This window comes from Crinia signifera, chromosome 2, assembly GCF_055691185.1.
Source record: "Crinia signifera chromosome 2, ASM5569118v1, whole genome shotgun sequence".
Lineage (NCBI taxonomy): Eukaryota > Metazoa > Chordata > Amphibia > Anura > Myobatrachidae > Crinia > Crinia signifera.
The window spans coordinates 242,657,301-242,681,750 of NC_139218.1; the positions used below are offsets into that span (position 1 = coordinate 242,657,301).

The 24,450-nt window shown below is 41.6% G+C and overlaps 1 protein-coding gene across 2 annotated transcripts in view; it reads right to left on the minus strand.

The window, feature by feature from the left end:
• The window catches only part of SPNS2 (SPNS lysolipid transporter 2, sphingosine-1-phosphate), a 115,531-nt gene continuing 91,081 nt past the window's right edge, over nt 1–24,450 (minus strand). Inside the window, exons 10-13 of one of the 2 annotated variants that reach the window (XM_083174130.1) lie at nt 22,712–22,810; nt 20,865–21,028; nt 11,793–11,866; nt 1–1,866 (exon numbers count right to left, since the gene is read on the minus strand). In XM_083174130.1, the coding sequence (XP_083030256.1) occupies nt 11,800–11,866; nt 20,865–21,028; nt 22,712–22,810 (330 nt within the window). In that variant the 3' untranslated portion in view covers nt 1–1,866; nt 11,793–11,799. The remainder of the gene's footprint in view (nt 1,867–11,792; nt 11,867–20,864; nt 21,029–22,711; nt 22,811–24,450) is intronic. The other variant, XM_083174131.1, reaches the window with a different exon arrangement.

Sequence of the window (24,450 nt, forward strand, 5' to 3'; positions counted from 1 at the left end):
CCTATTCCAACAACATTTCATCACTTACACTGGCCATACACTGTTGCGATTTGGCCACTTTTCACCAGATTCTGACGGATCGGGATGAGAAATGGGTGAAAAGTGGGCAAACTGCAAGTGTTTGACATTAGATCTGATGAAATGCATGGTCCCGTGCGGATTGAGATCTGAGATTGGACCTGCGTGCAAGGACCGGGATTGCATGTGATATATGGCATGTTATACCTCATGGAATTGTGCTACCAAGGAAGGTCCTGGGTGGCTCATGGGATTGGCTGCGACTACTCCTCTCTGAGAAGTCACAGTAATCTATGAGGCCATTATTTCAGGAGACATATCGGTTTATAACACATGGAACACAATCTGTAAATATAGCGCATAAGAAAAAATAAAATAGAGCATTTTTATGAGAAAGCAGCATTTATAAATGTATCTTTATGTTTGTACAGTCTAGGTACATAATAAAAATCAAAGACATTCTTCTGTGCAGATAAACCAGAGTATTTACAGTAAGAAACAAATAACACTTGAATAAAGGGCCCCTGCATCGGAGTCCTACAAGCAGCACATTGGGGTAAACAGGAAAGTGTAAATGAATGGTCTTGTTCATTTCTGCAGTATGTGCGCACGGTAACCCTGGCCAACATATGCTGGTGTACTGCACCTGAGCAGCTGCAGCAAAACATTACTCTTTGGTGAGTGAACCTAGTAAGGTTGATGAACCTATGTGATCTGTTTGGTATAGTATTACCGTTTTGATTTGTAAATGGCCTCCATATTAAATGGATATTTTAATGACACTTGCCAATTTCTGATTGGCTGCAGCACATTTATGCAATATGCACAGGTTATGAAGTAAACCTATTAAAGACTAGTAACAAACCCTAATACTGATGATTTTCCATCTTTTATGAAAAACCCATACCTCCCAACATTCTACATTAGAGAGCACAGCCATGCCCCCTCCAAAATGGGAGCATGATTGCATCACAAAATGGCTGTGGACACATCTTCCCCAGTTAGGGGCAATTATTAGCCTGCTGCTTTTCCCGCCTTCATTACAACCCTCCCAACATTCCTGGCAGTGATGGCAAACGTTTAAACTGGACAGCGGGCAGGACAGGACATTACCGGCCCACATAGGGATGTCTGGGAGGTATGGTAAAATCACGCCATGGATTTACAAGGTTAATGACGGACATTTTGTTGGCAGTAAATTCAGTGACTTGATATGAAAGCTGTGGGGCTATAAAGGTCATAATAAATATCCGTTATCTGTAGAAACACAGGCTAGTATGATGCCCCAAATTTAAATAAAGTATATGTGTGTAAAATATATACATTATATATTTATATATATCTTTATATACAATTTAAAAAAAAGTATATACACTATTATACATATATAATAATTTTGTCTTCTAAAATAAAAAAAAAATCCTTCAATAGATAATTACACTTCAACATTGCATGAGTCCTTTGACAATTCTGCAAGGTAGCGGATGATTGTGGGTGTGTGTGGAGGGAGGTTCTTCATTGGCCTCATTGCTCACAGTGCGATGTACTGGCGTGGTGGCGCCTTGGAACGGAAGCAGTGACTTCACCTTTCCAACCTGCAGGTGATTCTTGTTCTGGCTGGCAGGGGCAGCCATGTCTCAGATCTGCAGTCACTTTGCATAGTGTAAACATTATAGCCTTCAGAAATACATCCACTTTCAGCTTGAGCTTCATAGCTAGGGCGTCTTCACCATGTTGGAGCAGATCCTGGACTTTCATGGCAGGTCCTAAAGTACAATCTGTTGTATTGGCTGTGAAGTCCCATTCTTTTATGCCCACGAGCTATTGTCCTCCACTCTTGGCACTGACCTGTAAACAATACAAGAATTCAAATAAAAAATTAAATAAGGTTATCGATATAACATACCTCTGCGGTAAGGAACCACAGCATGAATCGCTGAAGAATAAAGTATATCATGCGAACAATTACTGTATGAAATGCACAAAATGGTGTGACAATGATTACAAGAATTTGGGTAGCATGGTCTACAACTGGCATTAGCAATAATGTTCTCATTACAAGGGGTGCCACAGTCCACGTCCTGAGGAAGACCATTCTTCCCCGACATGAAGAATGATGCATGTCGCTGTTCACATTTTTTTAGTAAGTGTCACGTCGCCTCTTTCCTTTCCCAATGCTTTGTTATTTCCAGCCCCCACATCAAACATTTTTAGACTGAGAGCTGTTTTAGGTGAATGGAACAGTCTTTTCCCTGTTTCCTGCATTGCTATCCTAAAGACTTGATGTGGTCACAGATGTGGTGAGGCCTGTGGCTCCCAAGAATGCATATTCCTGGCTCAATACTGCTCTCCATAAGAATAGTCTTCTACCAAATGTTGGAAAGAGTATGTAGGCTGCGATGAGCACTCTGTACATACTGTGGTTTTTCAGAGGGGTCATTCAGACGTTGTTGCACTTGAGACCAATTTTTGGTACTTCACACATGCGCAGAACTTGTTTTGATTGACCTTTTTATGCCCTTTTGGGGGCAGATAGGGGTTGTAACAGACTCAGGGTGGGATGTACTAAGACGTAAATGCTGTAAAACCCCTGTTTTACGGCATTTTTTTTTTTTTTTTTATTACATTTTATTAAACACCATTGTACAGAGACATATAAAAATGTACATTTGGGTAATAAGCAGTATTCAACATATATGAATTGTGATGTCAATACGTTTTACCATCCATTTGAGTCCAGAACATTCTTTACAGATAAGGAAGGAGAACTTAAGATAGGTATGTTTTGTCCCTTAGGGAATGACAATGAATATAACTAATCAACCATATTCACCGGTGGTTCACCAGACCGTTCCCATAGTGAATACCATTGGGTATTCTTCAGTGAATTATGTATCTTCATTCTCAATGATAGAGACAATAAAGCAATATAACTCTCCCATACACTGAAGAATTTTTCTGAGCGTCTCTCCCTCTCCAATAAGCACTCCAACCACTCCATTGTGAAAACATGGAGCAGTTTGTCCTTTAATAGTTGTAAGGTCGGGGGCCTTTATGACATTTTTTAAATGTACTAATCCCCGGCCGCCATGTCACCGCAGGGCAGGGTTTCGTCACCTGGGTGGGTGGTGATAACCTTTGGAAGCCTCCGTGCTGCTCCTCCCCTAGCAGCATGTCACAGCTGGCTGCAGGGGAGAGGAGGAGACACCGGGTACTGCCACAGAGCCCAGTAGGTGACGGAGACCCACGCTCACCACATCACGGGTATCGCGGGGGCCTCCTTCACCGCACTGCAATGCTATCAGCATGTGTTAGTACATATGCGCTAGCATAGTGGCGGGGGTTTGATGAGGGGCAGCAATTAATGTTAATACATCCCGCCCTCAGGGCCAGATGCAATAAGCTTCAAAAGTGGTAAAATGGAGACTGATAAACAGCCAGCCAATCAGCTCCTACCGGCCGTGTCACAGACTATGTTTGAAAAATGTCAGACAGGAGCCGATTGGCTGGTGGTTTATCATTATTCATTTAATCACTTTTGAAGCTTAGTGCAACTAGCCCTCAGTTTGTATAAAGGCCAGGGATCTGGATCATAGGACAGATTTTTTTTCTGGACTCTGCGATGGATGGCTTCTGAGGCACCATGGATGCCACAAACTGCCCAATGGTGGGTGCTTTTATCCGAGACTGCCCAGATCACTAGCGCAGCTTATAATGGAAGTAGCAGTGATAGAAGCCTACTGCTGCATTTACATACAGTGTGAATGACCTCCCTGAGTGCGCTATATAAAGGAGGTCCTATGTCTACCTATTATCATGCTCAAAACCAATTGTTTTTATTTTTAAATTTATCTTTAGATTTGCAATTAGCATACATTTTAACTTTGATTAAAAGGATTACATTACTATTGCGTAAAGTACATAAAATAGATTTCTCCTTTTGTACGGAGCCAATGTTACTTAATAGAGAAGGATTGTTACAGACTGCCATGAACATAGCAATAAAATAAAGATCAGTCCATCCTTTAGATACACAGACACAAAAACTCGTTAACAAAAGCAGGAGAATCTCTGTAAACCTCAGCATGTGATCAGGTTGATTCACATGCAATGAGCTGATCAAAGTGAATTCAAACACATTTCTGCAATTGTGCTTTGCCAGAATTATGAAAAGTAATGAGGCCGACACAGTAGGGGACACTAGTGATTGCTCTAGAACACAGGCAACGAAAAGCACCCAGGTGAGAGAAAATGTCCCCATGGGCATAAAATGCAGGATATCAGCTAAGTCTCAGCAAGGATGTTCCATGGGACATGAGAGCACATAGCGGATCATCTCTGTAAATAAACTCTGTTTTTCTGGAGCCACAATAATATACCTAAGCCTAGTCTTCTATAAAAGTGCTGCTGTTGTACTTTAAGGCTGGTCTATTATGATTTATAAACACCAATCGTATTATGCTGAGCCATATAGTGAAAATTAATTTGGTACAGCTCCAGTGCAGCTTACAAACCGACAAGGTTACTGCAGCGGAGGAGGAACCCACTTCTAACACAAGATAAAATATTGGGCTAGGTGGTCCCGCTGCTCAGAGAAGTCGGCCTGCTGCTGCATACAGACCCCTACAGTCTATGTAAAAGCATTAAGCACAAAGGATGCAGAAGGCCTTTTTTTGTGTCCCTCTTCTCCATTGCCTCCTTCTAGATAGGATTATTCTGATCAGTTTCTTATATAGAACACCATATTCCGTTGCGTTCTATAATTGAAAACCACTTTGCCTATTAGCCAGTTTTGTTCCATCAGGTAGGAAGAGAACACGTATCTATACTATTCATATTCACATACTTGTAACTGGCATGGTTCTGTGTCAACCAATGGGAAGTACAATACTGGTATTTTTGCCTATTTTTTAAGAACCCAGAACGAAAATTAGCCTGAGTAGAACCCTCCACCCAGTCATCTTGGCAGGTGGCTGACATGGTGGGTAAGAGCAACACGGGGGACCATTATGGGACCCCTCCCACATAGACATGTTTGTTGCCGACTAACACATGCATGTGTTATTGCAGCCAATCCTGTACATATGTAGCCTGTATCTATTTTGGAAAACCAATAAAAAAAACGCAAATGTCTATAGGTCAGACGAAGCATAGAGCAGGACGAAGAACCTCATTTTCCGCTGATATGCTTGTGAATGTGTCCTAGTCCCATATGCCAAGATGACTTTGCCTTATCAGTCTGACACAGAAGCTGGTGGCATCAGGAGTTGACTCATCCTAGATAAAAGGACAAATGGCAAACATTTCTAAAGAATGCAAGAAGAGAAGACGTGAAATGTCACGAATCTCAGTGTCTGGTGCGTGCTATTCCGCCTTGTATCTAAGTGCTGTCAGCTTAATTTTGGTAATGTGCAATATAGTTAGGAATTGTTAGAAGAGAGCCTGTCACTCTGCTGTTCTATATTGTATTTGTACAGGATATCTATTCTATTAGATAGAGAGAGCACACTGTAAAACGAATATCGGCTGCGGGGACCGGCTGTGGGGGTGCCAGCATCGGTAAGTGCATACATACTTGCTGTTGCTGGCAGGTGATAGTGGCAGGTGCTGTACATGCAGACGATGGAGCCGGTAACAACCAGCGTGCATCGTCCGTTGTCATAGTGATCGATAATCGCTCACAAAGGCTAAAATACATAGCTTATTGCTGAGTACACACACTAGCTGTTTCCCGCAGCCACCGATATAGTTAACTATATTGGTTGTGCATACACACTTGCCGATATCGGTCAGTGAAGTCACCCCTCCGCACATGCAGTTGCGTACTATTCTGTCAGATTGTGCTGCATGTATAGATTCAGCTTAATGTAAGGGAATGTCCATTGGACTGGGTGCAATTTTCTTTGTATAGATCAATTTGGTGCAATGCAGCTCAGCTGTCCTTGCTTCTGCACGTGCTTGGTGTCACAGTCCTCACCATAATCAGTGTGCAATTGCACAACACCTATCCTCAGTGCACAGATGCTTCTGAAAACAGGTATTTTCTGTATGCACAACCCTGCACCACCTGCAATTCTGCCAACACATCCTCCTCGGCCCTAATTTACAGAAGAATTCCCCATTGCCAACCAGTTTACTCTACAAATGTCGATAACTGGGATGTGCATATGCTTTGTTTAGGAGCATGTGCAGTCAAAATTCAAAGGGGGTTAATCGTATTCCCCACAAAGGCTGTAAAGTACTTTTGCTGCGCTATGTTAGAGCTGGCAACGGAACACAAATTCACACTCTTATTGGGCCCTTTTAGTGCCCACCTCGTATATTATTGCTCACAGCCCCTGCGAGTTGGTGGTGCCAGAAGTGCAGAATAGCACAGCACTTAAGCTGGGTACAAACTAAATGGTATAATAAACTATTTGCCCGGGTCGGAGTGACAAAAGGTTTATATTGTCCATTGTGTATGCACTACATCGCTGACCATGCACACTCCCACGTCTCATCTGTGATGCAAGCGAGGGCCATGCTGCATTCCAAGGCCTCACCCTATCACTGCCAGCTCCTCCTGCTGCGATGCTGTGCCTAATCTGCATTAATATGGGTACACACCTTAAGATTTATCTGTCCAATATATCTGGTGGGGACATAAATCTGGTAATGTATGAGAGCATATGACAATTGCACATTTGCTCCTTAACACTGAAAAACAGACACCGGTCATTCAGAGCAATGTTAAATGGTTAAATCCATTTTTAGTGCAAATTAAGTTTATTGGTTTCAAATACAAGTACATTAACATTCTTTGGTTTCAGTATTATTTGTTATAATGCGGTCGAAATATCTGCGTACCAAATTGTACCAGTATAATTTGAAAAGAATTTGTAAAATTAAAATATATCGGAGAGGGTTAAATCCATTAAAAAAAAAATAGTTTTGTCCATTTTCCAGCATTTGGGAGCAAATAGTTCATTGTCCAATGCTCCCATACAGTACCAGATTTTTTTCCAACCTGACAGATTGGACAGACAAATCTGTCAGTGTGTAGCCAGCTGTACTCACACTCACATATTCTTTTCAGGAAATAGGATTGACCCCTAAGTACTATTGGCATAAAGACTTGAATTCAACTGTGGCATGGATAGTGGAAGGACGCGGCGGTCATCTAATGGTGTTAAGCCCTGTGAACACACATCGAGTGCTTTTGATTCGATGTTAGATTTGATTTTCTATTAGATCTGGCATTAGAACTTTCCATTCGATTTGGCATTAAATCTGTACTTTTGCATTAGATAGCGAATTCGATATACATTCATGGTATATTGTACACATTTGATTTACTAGATCGAATTTGATATTTTCTTGGCTGCACAGTAGATTTTTCAGTTCGATTTAGTGAAAACGGGAGCGCGCATCAAATCGAATGTAGATCGAAAGTGACACAAAAAACATTCGATTTCATTTAGAATTCGATTCCATTTTTCTTCTATAAGCAAAATGGAATCGAAAATCAGAAAAAATAAAAATCGATGCATGTGTACAGGGCTTAAGACAGCATAAACGTATAAGCATTCTGCACAACTTTAATAAATGTAACAGAATTCAAAATCAATGGCAGGAGTAGAGAGGAACCAATTGACTTTCCACACATTAATGACACGTCTCAAAACAATTTTATGTGATGTGAAAATCACATCAAATGATGTAAAAACATATCTTGGTACACGCCTTACTAACAACTTATATTGGTATGGTCGCTCAGACTATTGTTGATAGTAAGCCACTGGGGCCATAGCAACTGCTTACACAGAAACAGCAGCAGACTTAAACATGCCCAAAAAGGTCAAAACATGCCTGCAATAGGCTAGCCATCGTCTTCCCGTACCTACCATAATGCTCCCTAATTGTCAGTCACACTACGTCAATGGCATCACAAGTGGGATGCTAGTGACATACAGGAGTCACCCACTGAGGGGTGACACCAAAATGTCAGCCTCTGTGCAGTGACAGGAGTAGATAAAATATTGCATAAAACATGCGGTACATACAGTATATAGAATAAAGCACACAAAACTTAGGTGTATCAATGGAGAAATGACATTGGTCACAGTGAGGATTCGGATGAAGGGGTTACCTACAGCCCTTGCAGTACTGTAGAAATGCTGCCACTAGCAGCTTATCTTTTCCCCCCTGGCCCCCTAATGCTACATACTACATAGCCTTTACATATCTGCACAATGAACCCCAAGTTAGTTTGGTTGTATGTGTATTTTTACATAGAACTTCATCAAGGGTCTGTGTTCATGTAAATACACAACATACATACTGTATTGACACCAATAGAAAATATGTCTGTTTTCCACATAGCAAAGTGAGTTGCAAGTCAGCTCTGCGGGTAAAACACTGATGCAGTCATATCTGCAGATACATACACAGTATATTATGTACACATTACTATTGAGCCAATAAAATCTCTTTCAGCAGGCACTGCAAACCCTAGTCTACAGGCAGCCTGTATTCTACGGTCCCCGAGAGTGCCGAAAACAGGGTTTTGCGCCATGAAGCACCACTTTAAGCCATGATCCGCCCCCTATAGATCACTCATGGCTGCACCGGGGTAGGTAACCCAAATCCTCACTGTGACCAATGTTATTTATCCATTATATACCTACATTTTGTGTGCTTTTTTCTATATACAGCATGTTTTATGCAATATTTTATCTACTTTTTTATTTATTTATGGTGCTGTGGGTCATTATGGTCAATGAGAGCAAGTCAGATGGTTCAGCAATTATTTAGCGCCAAATAGTTTGCTAAATTGTATTTTCTTGCTGTTTGGGTTTAGCTGTACCCATAGGCACACACAAAATACTGGTGTCTCATATGCAGAATTTGTGGAAATCACACAAAGGTAGAGGAAGGAAATCTACTCTGACCCTTTCATCCTGACAGAGGAAGACACTATTCTCATTCATTGCAAATAAGCGCTAAGTAGTAAGGCCGGGAATAGTTTTATTCTATTTCAGGAATTCCCAATCCTCGTATGACAGAATGTATGGGCGGATCAGAAGTTAAAATAAACCACTCTCCCTGTCAGAAATTCTCAGCAAACAGAAGTGCTAATAGTCATTTTAGGGTTCCCTTAGAATAAAGTCATTATGTCTGTGGAGTTCTCAAAATGATAGGATATTAAGGAGTAAAACCCTGTAGTTGGTTATTTAATGCTATACATTTATCACAGACGTCTTGGCAGTGTCGTGCCTGCACAATTAAATTAAGAGCCCAAAGGTTCAAACAGGCCAGTAGCTGAAAATAATCTACTGAGAGACACAGTAAGTGGAGAGCAGGGGATATTTCATACTCAACCTTTTTGTGCATTTTCGTTTACTACATCAAGCAAGTTACATTATACAGGTTGTGCTACCAGAATTCACACAATATGAAAAACAACTTTTATCTAGGTGTAACTTTTACTGTACAGGCGGAGCCACGCTAAACTAGAGAGCCTCTGCATGTACTCTAGCAGCAGGTGGCTGCCAGCCACAGGTATAGTAAACACAGCACATATGTAGGCGTCTCATTCCTGGCTAATTCTGACACACGGATGTACACCAGTTAAAATACATTGTAGCGGCATTAGCATCAAGTCACTCATGCAACTGCAGTGAAAGACGCAAGGAAGGCTGTAATTGCATCCAACTTACAATTAGGCCCTATGAGGAGGAATCTTGCCGTCCTCACCAAACCCCAACCCCATTAGGACTGTGCCCATAAATCTCCCGGGCTGGCTTTCCATCCCATTCACCCCCTGCCAATATGAGAATATATATAATAAGACATATAGGGCAGATGCAGACTTAAGCGTTTGCCTGTTTGTGAGACATGTGTTGCGCGAATTTGCACTACCCATACTCAAGGAATGAGCACACATGTTTGAAAAGCATATGTTGCTACATAGCCTTTACATATGTACAACCAAACTAATTGAGGGTTCATTGTGCATTTTTACATAGGAGCAATTCATCAAGAGTCTGTTCATGTAAATACACAACATACATATTGACGTCAATAGAAAATATGCCAGTTTTGTACATAGAAAAGTGAGTTGCAAGTCAGCTCTGCGTGTAAAACCATGCGAGTCAGCTCTAATTTGGATACTGTGTGTATATATATATATACACATACATACATACATACATACATACATACACACACACACACACACACATACATACATGGGTCATGTGTGTGTACGATGCAATACTGCTTAGACGACTATATTTATTTGCCATTTATTTCCTTGTATACAGTCCGTCTTATACAGCACATATGGAAATGGGTAATTAGGCATTAGTGTATTAGTGTATGTGTGATACATTATTTATACACCGTTCCATTAACACTCTTCATGATGGTGGGATTGCTTAGGCCCAGAACATTTACTATTTGCATAAGTGCTGATTTCCAAAGTAACCAAATCACTCTCCATCCTTTATGTCAGATGCCTATATAAAACATACTATACATCAGAGTTGTGGGAAACTCTGTTAAAAAAAAAAAACCATTTATAACAGATACAATAATATTATTATAATACTAAAGTAAGTTTAATGGTCCCGCGCTTTGTTGTTAAAGCAGCTCCTATAATTTCGGTTCATAAAGGGTTAGAGGAGGAGCGCTAAAGATTTGATGACGTAGTGTGACATATAAAGAGCCCTAAGATTAAATGCAATATTGTGGTAAAATACGCTATGTTTAACAAATGGAATTAATGTGCCTAGAATATTTAAAATAATTTAGGAGGGGTACCTGTAAAAATAAAAATGGTTAATACCAATGTTTACACTCTTTTGGGGAAAGAGTGGGGTTTTGTGAATAATACATTTCACTGGGACTTGGAATTCCAAAATAGGAAAAGTGCAAAATAAATGAAAAAGCCGAGTCCTGAAATTGGGCAGATTTATACTGAAAGGGGTAATGTTAATAATTTAACTTTATTTACAATAAATACCTAATTTAACTGAATAAGATAAAGCTTGTACTGGCCATACAGGTATCCATCTGCATGCACTTACTTATCAACTCTTTCTTTTAATGACATCATTTAAATTGAAAATGTAAACTAAGATGCACTGTGTACCAGGGCTTAAAGTGGTCCTGGAGAGGTGGTGGAACACATTTGCTTTGCCTCTTACCGACACACACACACACACACACACACACACCCTTTAGGGGTAGCATGGGGTAGTGCTAGGGTCTTTGGCTCCCCCTGCAGGAGGGTCACAAAAGAAAGGGGGTGTGGTCCCAATTGAAATGACACCACACAAAATTTCACCACATAGAGAGCTGAGGAATCTGCTGGAGATGTAATGTGAATAAGGGGCACTACTATGTCACTCCAGACCCCTCTCAATTTGTCTTTAGCAAAGAGCCTGCTCCTTTTAGTGGCGGTGGTGGCATGACATCACATATTTCAAAAATGGAAGCTGCTGGGACAGGCTTTCTGTTGGAATTATTATGCAGAGTTGTTGTGGAGGTGGAACTAGTTCCCCCCTAACATTAGAGGTTGAGCAAATCCGTTCCACTCCACTTTAACCCCTGCTATGAACTAAAGTTGATGAAGGAATATAATTGTGTCTCCGCCCACCCCCTGAAAAAAAAAACTATTCTCAAAAGAAAGTTAATGTGTGAACAAATGTAGGCTTTCAATGCAGCTACAAATAGGATCAAACACAAACAAATATAAAACAAAGAAAAGTAAATAAATATATGGGACCAACCTAAAATCTACAAGATGGAAGCTTCTTCTGAGTCACTACAGCTGCCAACAGTGAAGGAATCTGAGCCCGGCTCTCTAGTGGGAAGAAAATGCACTCTTTTTTTAATGTGAACAAAAACTCATTTAAGCAGAATGTCAAGGGAAACTGTTACAAAATATAGGTCATTTAAAATCTTTGTAACTTTCGTTTTGCCATAGAGGAACAAGTTGCGTTATATATAGTAAACCGATGGCATACAAAAGTCTATAATGACAGACTCAAAGTACAGTGCACCAGGAAAAACAACCAAAAGGGGATATAGTCTATATAGTATAATATATGTAAATAATTTTGTCTGACATGTGTACCTGCTTGTGACTGAGTAATCACAAGTCTGTTAGTTGTCCCATTCTGCCTTTCCAGACACACCTGTACTGTACTTAGACACAGACTAACATGGTGACCCAGAGTATGCAGATGTTAGTAGCTGAACCAACTACAGGTGCCAGAGAGCTGGTGCAGTCACAAGCAGATAATACGGATGATCACCAGCTCACTTTGGTTTGGCTAACTGAATATCTGCCCCCGACGCTTGTTGGTGCTATATTTATGAATTGGTTTACATAACTGAGTACATTTGGTTCCGCAACATTCACAGATTATAATTTTAATTTGCATCACACCAAACAGTGAATGCATTTTTTCTAATAGAACAGGTGTTAAAAACTTTGTTTTTATGACCTAGTTGTGATACTGGTACACAGCTGGATAAATCTTGCAAGGAGAAAATTGGCAAGTAGTACACAATTTTTATGTGCAGTTTATGGACGCATAAGTGGCCACTGAACATCCCCCTCATAGAGTTTCCATCCCATCCCAGTCCATTCCTATGCTTCTCAAATAGACACATTTCTTGTTCGGCAGCTTGACAGCCCTTGTGAATATTACAGATGTTATATGGAAACAGACACGCTCTTGTTACAGATTGACACATTATAAAAAATAGACATAAACCAAAGTTACCCTTCCTTTCCATAATCTACTCTATATTCGTGATTGGGTCTCTTGGACGATGCCACTCGGAGCAGTCTTTCGTCAAACCATTCACTTATCAAGACATTCATGATTAATAATTGTATGCAATTTGTAACTGTAATCCATGACTTGTTTAACTATGTATTTGTTATGATTTCTAATAAAAATGTAAGGATATATATATAAAAAAAAAAAGAAATAAACCAGTCATCTCAAAGGAGACCCTAGTGCAATATACTATAGATGACAGACTGTTTCAGAGTCACATGATATTACATTTTGCAGATGAATCGGGCAATGTTTTGCACTGTGAATGCACTGAAGCCAATTATTCACAAATGTGAGCAACTACAGAGCTCACTTGTGACTTAGTGGGTGCAACTTCGCTTTTCTAAGTGGATTATGTGTTCTGTGGCATGTTGAGAGTGCGTAGACAGAATATCAGGCTATTCAAAGTTGATGTAGATGGATTGCTTGTCCCAAGAACATGGCTGATGCAAATGAGAGCAAAAGGTGATGAACATGGCTACTTTGACATATGGACGGACGAGGGCAATGCGGCTATCTCTGATTACAGGTGGAAATCCACCTTTGTTTCCTAGCATTTGTGGCCAACCCTGAATTCGACCGCATAAATCAAGCTGTCTGAAGATCTGACGGAAAAAAAAAACGGTTTGTTTCATCCAAATTTTCATTTAATCATCTTGCTCTGCTCACAGCTATGAAGAATTGCTATTAGAGGATGAAAAACACATTTATTGCTTATCTGTTTGACAGTGGAGAGATCCAGCCCCGCTCTAACAACCCCTTACACTGCAATTCAGTAACAGTTTCCAACCGTACCGGATAGAAACACCCTATGGCCCTTATTCAGATCTGATCACAGTACAAATTAGTTCTCAAAATGGGAAAAACCATGAGCACTGCAGGTGGGGCAGATTCAGATTATTGGCCAATTGGTATCACAAGAATAACCGTCATGATCAAATTAAATTTAAAAGTGTGTAACTATTCGTAGCCAAATCTAACTCTCTCTATACAGGTTACATGTATAGAGAGAGTTAGATTTGGCTACAAACACTTTAAAATTTAATTTGATCATGACGGTTATTCTTGTGATACCATTGGCCAATAATCTGAATGGAGGGCCAATGATTAATCACTCAAGACTGAGACAGACACAGATATGCCAACAAAGATTCCTTTCTACATCTTATGTTGCCAGCCAACATATGGGCTGCTCTAGACTCTCTGTGGATACAATTATTTATTTATTTTTAATTTATTAACAGTTTCTTATATAGCGCATATATATATTCCGCAGCGCTTTACAGAGAATAATTCTGGCCATTTCTATTTATTTTGACCAGAGTATTGATGGATAGTTCAAGAAATGTACGGCCATGTCAAGCATATACAAAAGGAAACTGTTTGAACGATAATTAACTTCTAGCAATACAGGACTACTAGAAAAACATGATCATAAATACATGCAGACAGTTATAAAGGCTCCTAATAATGCAGTACACTGTGCTTTCATTTCCCGCTGTTAATGAATGAATTAATGAAATGATACAAATGGAATGGGACTTACTAAAGTATTCATTCTAACAGTATCATGGGATACTGTCCAGGCACTGCAAACTACTGCTGTGACATTGTTGTTGAAAGAATTATAATTAACATAAAGGATAATTTCATTTTAACAAATATGTGCAAGTGCATGCCAAGTCACCATGTTTGTAGAAACATACTCATCTGACTGTTCCATTAACAGCTGTTCTGTAAAACGCCAGGCTGCAAGCTCTAATTTATGCATTTATGAAATATTAAAATGTGAGGATACAGCTCCAGAAATGCAATCATTTCAGCTGTCCAAGCACATTAATATCTGATTTTTAGACTTGTAAGAAAGTCAGAGAATGTATGGCTGTCTAAAGATTAATAAGAGCAGATGTAAAGGTCTATAAAGATCCATATGACTGGTAATGGTAAAAAAAAAAAATGTTAATATGAAGTAGGCTAATTGCAGTTATTTGACTCTTTTGCGTTCTGATCAGATCCCAGATCGCCAACAAGGTTATGGGCGGGATGTATCAACGCTTACGTTGACATCCCGTTTTCGGCACTTGTTCGCGTGATGTATGATTAAAGTTTTAGTTTCCGGTTGTTGAAAAAACTCCGCCAGGTTGAAGTATCGCGGAGTTTCCGGCGTGAAAGATCCTCCCATTGCAGAGTATTGTAGCTGAAGCGCTGTGTGATGTATTTACACTCGCAGCGCTCAGCTTCTCTTACATATAATTCGCCTTGTATTGCTGGCGAACTGCAGTTGTGACAGTTCAATTATTAAAGTATAATGTATTTCCCGTGTTGTATTTACCTTATTAAAACAGGTTGTGCTGTGGGATGTATTTTACTTGTTGTATGGGAGGCAAGATTGGTTCTTTTTTGGAAGGTGTGAGGCACAGATCATCAGGGCTAGGCAAGAGGCAGTGAGGTGTGAGGCACACTGCCTCTTGCCTAGCCCTGATGATCTGTGCCTCACACCTTCCAAAAAAGAACCAATCTTGCCTCCCATACAACAAGTAAAATACATCTCACAGCACAACCCAATAAGGTAAATACATCACTGGAAATACATTATACTTTAATAATTGAACTGTCACAACTGCAGTTCGCCAGCAATTCAGGGGATAAGTCAAAAAAAGCTGAGCGCTGCGAGCCGGGGAAACCCAGCCAGCAGCAGGACGCATCTGCGCATGCGCACAAAAAAAAAACAACCCGAAAAGATTCCGACGGAGGTCCGCATTACCGCAGACCTAAGAAGAGAGGGAAAAAATCATGCATAACGCGGAAAACTCCGCAAAAAGCCAGCGAAAACACCACGAAAAAAAGGACTCCACTTCACTACAGAAATGCGAGTATTGATACATCCCGCCCTATATGTGTGTGAATTTTAATTATTATCTTTTTTTTTTATTAAAATGCAATGGTAACAAAAGTGTTAAGAGTTTCCAATTGCTCATTTTAAATTGTGAAAAAATGGTTGTTGTTTATTACCAACCTAATACGGCCTACACACATGCCGATATTAAGGCATTTTCTAAGCGACTTTGATTAGTTTGGTAAAGTCGCTTAGAAAATGCCCCTACATCAGTGTGTGTGTGGGGGCTATAGCGACAGCAATGTGCGTACCCACGCATCGCTGTCCGAGATTGATGAGCAGTGTCCATCAATATCGGCATCTCCTGTGTTCTCTCACCGGGGAACACTGGCGCTGTCAGCTCGCTCGGCACACAGAGCTGACAGCTCGCTCTGTGTGTGGGCAGTCAGCTCTGCATGCTGAGTGACAGAGGAGCAGAACGGCTCGACCTAGCATAGCTAGGTCGCCCTACACACATCGGCATGTGTGTAGGGCCCATTAATGTCTGAGTTTAAAGACACCATCCTATTTTGGGTGCCTTTAAAGTAATGTATTTTTGACATTTAGGTTACCTTAAAGTGACAGTTTGTTAAATTTACTTTTGTTAAATTATTCCCATTCTTATACATTAGGTTGCTGTATGTTAAATCATGGTTAGATTAAAAAAAGCAAACAGAATACTAATAATTTATCTGCTGAAGACTCATATTGAGAGAACTTAAAAGCATAGTAAGTTAAATACAGTAGCTAAAGATTACTCTGTAATGAATGTAAAGTGTTTTATAAATAGTGGCATCATTACAATAACTGCTTATCTGTTCAAGAAATACTTAACCAACCAGATCAGATAATCTGCCATCAGACAAAATGTCTGGTAATCCTAGCTTTATATGCTTTTGTTGATTGGCTCTCAACTTTTAATTCCCCTCCAGGTATGATTTTTACTATAACAGAACTCACAAAAAGAAAGCAGCAGTACTTAACTGTAAACTATAAAGCTACACAAACAGTACTATACAATTATTGGGCTTATCTGCCAATAATTGTGTGCTCAGCCTGTTTAAATGTACAGTGTGTATGATCAATCCGCATTTGGCAACAAAACCGGAGAAACCATGGTCTCAAACCCACTATATAAGATATATTGCAAGGCAGAAAATCTCAGCCTCATTTTCTAACCAAACGTCACGTTTTTCCATGACTATGTATGTCACCCTTCGATGTGTAAAATCAGTGTTGTGTGGCAGAAAATTACCAATTAAAATTGCCAGCGTACTCAGCGTCCCTGTCAGAATCAGCATCGTGTTCCCGCAGCCAGTGTAGTCGGAGCTCATGTAGTTAGCGTGGTCAGTCAGCGTTACGCAGTTAGCATAGTCAGTCAGCATTGTGTCACCACTTATTACCTTGTGTCATTAACCTGCCGCAGACGGAGGAGGAGTGAGTGGAGTTTTTACAACGCCATCACTTGCTGCCAGAGACAGACCTGTGTCAACGGGCATCCTATGAGGCTCAATGTAAAGGAGTTTATATGGCGCTGCCACATAAGAAGCTGTGGGAAGAAGGTCAGTCTCTAGGCCGCACAATGGTTTCGTGGATGTCACCTGACATTTTTTACCCTTCTGCAGTTCATATTTTCATGGGCGGAGGAGCTTACAAGCATTAAGTTTTGTAAGCAACACCTAACGTTATCCAACAAAACCACCATTTTGTATAACAATTTGATGCGTGAGGCCTGCACCCTTGATTTGATGTCCCAGCCCCAACGCTGGATTGGCGGACCCAGCAATATTGTTGAGGTTGACAAAAGTCTATTTGTCCATCGCAAAAATCATGTTGGACGCATCCTACCTCAGCAATAGCTCTTTGGTGGCATATCCCATGAGACAGGTGAATGTTTCATAACACCAGTGGCCAGCCGTGATGCCAGCACCCTGATGTCTGCCATCAAGACGCATAGTGAACCGGGTACCACCATATACTCAGACTGTTGGTGCACGTACAACATACAACAACTTGAGCAGGCAGGGTACCATCATGCACGAGTCAACCACCGCTACAATTTCGTGGACCCAGACACTGGGGTTCATACCCAAAATATTGAAAGGCTCTAGGGCTCATGCAAGTGGAGGAACAAGAGACAGAAGGACACTGTGCGTCAATACCTTGACTCCTACCTGCAGGAGTTTATTAGGCGCAAAACCCTTGGTGCAGAGAACGCTTTCCTGCGCATTTTACATGCACTAACTCTGGTCCCAACGGCTGACAAACCAGCCGACACAAATGTTGATGTAGCTGCATCAACATCAGCTGCATTTGAAGGGAATCTAGAAAGTGAAAAATGACTGTTTTTAGAGTTTCTTGGACTTGTTATAGGCTATTATTGAACATTGTTCATTGGTTTTCTTCTCTTTCTTCTTTATTGTTCAATATAATCCAATATAATGTTGTCATTACGGTTTCAGATGGATAATATGCCAGGTGTGAATGTTTTCTTTAAATTCCCATACTATCCACGCCAGCTCGAAGCCCCACGAGGGGACACGTTACGCGTCCACCAGACCTGTTCATACACCCACTATCGGTGCGGAGTAGATTTCATAAAGTGTGGCGAGCGCAGTGAGCCACCAAGCCCAAAGCATGGCGAGTGCAGCGAGCCCAGCGAGGGGACGTGGATTACTTGATGTGTATTCTGCATCCACTCGCCATGCTTCTGGCTCATTTTTCGCGGGCGCTTGCCACGCTTCGGGCTCGGTGGCTTGCTGTGCTCACCACACTTTATAAACTCAACTCCACGCCCACATGGATAGTGGGTGTATGAACAAGTTAGGAGGACGCATAACACATGCGCTCATCACGCTTCGGCCTGGCGTGGGTAGTGGGGGTTTGAAAAGGAGGCATTTGCCAGTATGTAACATGGAGCACTGTCAAATGCGTCCTTTATTGTGTATGAGTCACACTTGACCCCGCACCACCCTTTGTGCACGAGACGCACACGCTACCGAACCCCTTACCCTGTCTCACTGAAGCGGACACGAGCAGGGTTGCCGCACCCTGCCGCAAGAATTACTGAGACGCACAAGCGTATGAGACGCTTGTGCGTCTCAGGCAGATTGAGCGCCTCTCCGCCGGCGCCTGCATGATCGCATCTGCGCCGGCTTCCGCCAGCGCTGGGGATCTGGCGGTTACCGGCACTGTGTGAGAGGCGCTCACTATGGCTTGCCAGGGATGCTGGGGACAGAGCTGCAGCTCGCGGGGACAGTACAGTGACTACGCTGCCTGACGGGGACACTATGCTAACTACACTAGATAGACGCTGGGCTATGCTGACAACGTAGCTTAGCCTACGCTGGAAACATGGCCGTGAAACTACACAAGTACCTAATCATTTTCTTCATATATACCATAATTCAGATATTGAATCACCATGATTGTTGGGACAACCAAAAAGAAAAACGGTGTGTACCTATCTCTAGTAAGCAAAGATATTTTCTTTTGATTGAAGAGTAACTTACTCATGTTGTGGTGGCTAGTGATCAGTTATACTTTTGCTCAAAGCAGGGCCGAAACTAGGTTTTTCAGCGCCCGGGGCAGGGCAGTCACTTGGAGCCCCCCCACACACACACAAAAAAAACCACCAAAAAAACAACAACAACAACAAACAATAACGCAATCCCCACCCAGTCTGCAAATTGGTTTAACCTCCACCACCCTGGACACTGTGTGGCCGCACTCCTGCGCAGGGTCTGCATTCTGCCCTGTCCCGGAGGCAGCATCTCCCTCAGGCTCCTGGCACAGAGCAGCAAAGGGGGAAGCTCCGCACTGGCCCGGGAAGCGGCTTTCACCTGTTACCAATGCTGAGGGAGAGGGATAACTTACTGGTGCTGAGTGCCGACAGCCGTGGGCAGGTGATGGATGAGTCCTGCTCTGACTGCTAATCCATCAGGTGCGGGAGCTGTGCGCTGTGATGTGTGGGGCAGCTCTCCTGCCGGTTACATGCTGCAGCAGCCTGGGTAGGCATATAGGAAGGGGCACCTTCTACAAGCCCCTGCCAGTGTCTGTCACCGAGCGCTCTGCCTGGAATCGGTCCGGCTCCACCATTGTGCCTGGCACAGTCCTGACCTTTGCAATGCTGTCGCATAATAAAGATGCGGTTGCTGTGGAGACCGGACTCCACCTGTGTCTGTGCACTTTGCACTTTCTGGAACGAACGGAGAGGGCGCAGGGAGGAGATCAATGCTGGCTGTCAGCCCTTACTACAGCTATGCCGACTCCAGGGGGAACGCGGGAGGGATGGTACGGCGAACCGGCACTCTAGTCTGGCGGCTTCCGGTTCTTGAGGTTCATCAGGTGCGCCCCCCCTATCCAGTGCCCGGGGCGCCTGCCCTCCTAGCTCCCCCCTAGTTACGGCCCTGCTCAAAGGATTTCTATGATGAACTATTTTCACAATTTTGGAGTGATTTTTTTCAGTGGCACAGGGTGTATAGTATATGTAGTTTCATCCACACCCAGCTGTCCAGTGTACTCCTGAGAACAGATTAACCACTTCACTGGTAATTTTCCAGGCTATGCCTTAATGCCCAGACTGGCAAGCCCCGAAAATCCTCGGGATTCCCAGTATTTAGCGCCGGGGCACTGAACTAGCGCCTCCACCTCACCCCCACCCCCCGGCTGTTCTATTACAGCCTGCGGCACCGGCTTATGGCAAGCCGGGTAGCCGCATGCAGGGACGTGGTGCCGGGGCGCAGGGCTGGGCAGCAGCTGATGGACGATTCAGCGCCGCTGCCCGGACCCGGGCAGGTTTTGAGCGCTCCTCAGAAAATAACTCGCCCAGTGGGGAGCGCTCCCTAAAAAAAGAGGTTAAGGGACTTTGCAGATGTCAGAATAAACAGAAAATTACGCATTGCAGAGAAAGGCAAGCAGTATATTCCATAGGAGAACATACCACAAATCCTTTCATAAGGGAGATTAGGCATGGAGCAATTTAAGCAGTAAATTGCTACAAGAAAGGTGATCCTATCAATGGCTTTATGATAAACTATTGTAAACCTTTCTCATAGTGCTGAATTATTTTCATTGATGTCCACAACTAGCAAAAAGATCAGAGATTTTAAACAGTGAACGGAAGGTCAACTTACTGTTGCTCAGCTTTGGCACGATCTTCCAAAAAGTAAAGTGCTGTAGCCAGAAAAAACATTCCCCCCAGTACAACGACAAAGGGGCAGAGCATTAGTGCATAGCCGAGACTCAGGAACTCCCACAGGGGAGACTTGTTGGTGCTCTCTTGAATGAGGTCCGAAATCTAGGAGACAAAAAGACAGATATCTAAACAGTCTGCTCGAACCTGGCGGGAAAGAACAATTCATTTGTGCAAGAGAGGAAATCGGCCTTAATCTAGATGTCTCATTTACACGGGCACTGGGGAGCATGGAGGAAAGCTGGGTTTAGCTACACAGCACTTGTGCTAAATACAATGTGCTCCTTTCCGGCACACAGGTCATTTGTGAAGTGTGCCCACATTTCCAGGCAGGATTAAATAGTTCTAACAAAAACTGACACAGAAACTTTCAACAGGAACATCATGTGCATGATTGATAATAAGGAAGGGAGGCAAAAGGTCTCTGAGCACAATGTTATGAAAGACTACTCCATTTCTCTTTTATCATCACATTTTGTACATTTATTATTTTTGCAGACATTCCTTACTGACAACACATTGTAAATTATTACATTAATTAAATTGTAGACATTTTTTCCTATTTAATTAACCCACATAAAAAAACAAGCTGAATCCACTCTATTTTAAGGTGGAATGCAATAGTAAATTGTGCTTAATTCCTTCGCAAAACAACATTATACTGATAAACCACTATTTTTTCACAAAACAAAATAATTTCTATAATAGTCAATGACCTGTCGTTGCAGTACAAAGGCTATTTTTAGAATTCTGGCCTTTAGAAGACATAAAGAAGGTGATGTCCACCTTAGAACAGTTATAGTCCCACAATCCCAAACTATCTTTACCAGTGGATAAATTATTTACCTGCATTAATACCAACACACTCTGCTCCCCTACCACTGACTTTCCTTCACTATACCAGCACCAGTGAGATGAGGACTATTAAGTCCCTAGGAGAGCTGCCTCTGGCTTGGACCAGGTTCATGGAAGAGTTCCTCCCCTTTTATTAATCATGATCCATTGAAAGCCATAATGGTATCATCAGTAAATGGAACACTGATGATAATAGATGGCTACTTCTAGCCCACATTTAATTTGCTATGGGCTTTTAGTTTTAAACAGCCCTACGAGAAATACAGTATATACAGTATGCTAGGCATTTACAGACAGCATGCTTTCCAGGATTCTGTGGATGTCACATTTTGTTCAACATTAACTGAGAAATGGTCACCACTTTCAGTAAAGTCTCATGTTGCCAGAAAGCCTCTACAAAGAGACATGGAAGTAGAGCAATTAGAATAATACATGAAGTCACAACTGTGAAATGGCCTTGTAGTCCTGCAATGCGGTGGGCAACTTCAGTCGGACGGACATCTAGGAGCAATTCAGCTTGACACTGAAAACACTTTATAGTGTGGAATGATCGGCTTGGTATCTGCCTATCACATAGAGTAGATACAAGCAAATACGCAGAGCTGTGTATGGATTCCCATAGCAGTTTGTGCATGACCCAGCACTGTTCTCAATCAGCGACAAGCTGCTGTCCCCACAGTGTGCTAGGTTTGGTTTTTGAAGCAAGATCATTTGAGAATATACAGTAGAACAGGAACTGAAAAGAAAAGTTTCCTCTCAATAAATCTTAAGCTATGTACCAGTTTTGTACTTGACTAATAGGCATGCAGTGAAACGGTCTAAATAATACTTCAAAAATATTTAAAGCTGTTAATATAGGTGAATGAATTGAACTGGTAAATATGCTATTTGTTTATCCCTAGCATTACACAAACATGGCCGCTCTGTACTTACAAAACCAATCAGGTACGGGCTGCCAGCATCACCAAGAAGGTGCGAGATAAAGCTCTGCAAGGCCACAGCTGTTGCACGACGCGTTGGAATTACAACGTACTATATGAAACCAATGAAGAAAAAAAAAAAGAACACAGATCATTAGTATGCCTCAATGTATATTGTGCAACACAATCCCATTAAAAACTGCATAGTAATTGATACTATATAAAGCAGTTAAAATAAGAATAGGATTAGGTACAGTGTAATGATCAATAACAGGATTACACTCTTACTCTTTTTTTTCTTAAATACACAATAGAAGCCTAATTTTAACATTTTCGTTTTTATCTACATCAGTATGTTTCACTGCAGTCCATTTTGTTTGTGGAAACAATTGTGTGGTACTGACTGACTGGTGATATCTTGATTTTCTCAAACAAAAACACAACATTCCAGAAGTTTCCTGTTTAAAAGACAATACATGGCCATCAATTTACGCGTTCATTAAAAAGTTAAATAGGAAATTCCTATAGCTGCAGCAGACGATTTTCAAGATTATTTCATTCCTCAGCCGAAGCATAACTATAGCGTAAGACATTCCAATCAGAGAGAGATGGATGTCATTAGAACAATGGCTCAGGAATGTTATTGTTTATGATGGAAAAGTGACTCAAGCCCCAAAGCAAAGGGCAAGTACAGTACAAACACAGCCTGGTTTATTGACTAATGTGAAAACATGTGAGATTACATATTGCTTATGAACCAGGAAATTATAAATGTGGGTGCCACCGTATTAATTACAGTGAGCTGGTTATATGAGGTTTCATTTAATATACCAATTACAGGCACCTACACAACAAGGAAGTTCTATAGAATGGATGCTAATGATTTTGGTATGCCTCATACCTTGGATTTAAGTATGTATCATCATTAAAGTATTTAAGCATTAAGATACATTTCTATGGATCCACCCTTTATTTATTTGACCTTAATGTAACAAAGCAAATTAGAACAATTATTACCCAAGAACTTCATTCAAAATCCCTGGGACCTACATAATAAACCCAAACATATATAGAAAATAGATCCAGGGCCAACACAAGATGCTGTGTGCTCTGGCATCCACATGGCTGCAGGCCAATCAGGCATTACAGCAGCGTCAGGGGCGTAGATTTGCTGCATGCCCCATTCCTGAAAGGGGAAAAAAATTATTCAGTTGTTTCTTTATCAACGATTGGGGTGGAGGGGAAGGGGGGGGGTTGTTGGGGAACCATGTGGTTTTCCCAGATCGATGGTAAAAGTATTCTGCATTGGTCACAGGCCATTGATGCTATTGAAGCCTCTGTGGTCTATGGCTATCCCTACGCCACACTTTTACCTCAGGCCTGTCCACATGCTTGCTGAATGCCTATATATTTACTGTGTATTATGTGCTCTGATATCCTTGGCTAATGGCCCTTATTCTGGTTCACCCGCAAAGGCAAATTCCTTCCCAATTGGACAGAACCATGCGCACTTCAGGTGGGGCAGATATAACATGTGCAGAGAGAATTAGATTTGGGCGAGTTATTTTGTTTCTGTGTAGAGTAAATACTGACTGCTTTATTTTTACACTGCAATATAGATCTCACTTTAAAGTAAAACCCCACTCAAATCTAACTCTCTCTGCACATGTTACATCTGCCACCTGCAATGCACATGGTTTTGTCCATTTGAGAAGGAATTTGCCTTTGCGAGTGAACCCGAATAAGGGCCAA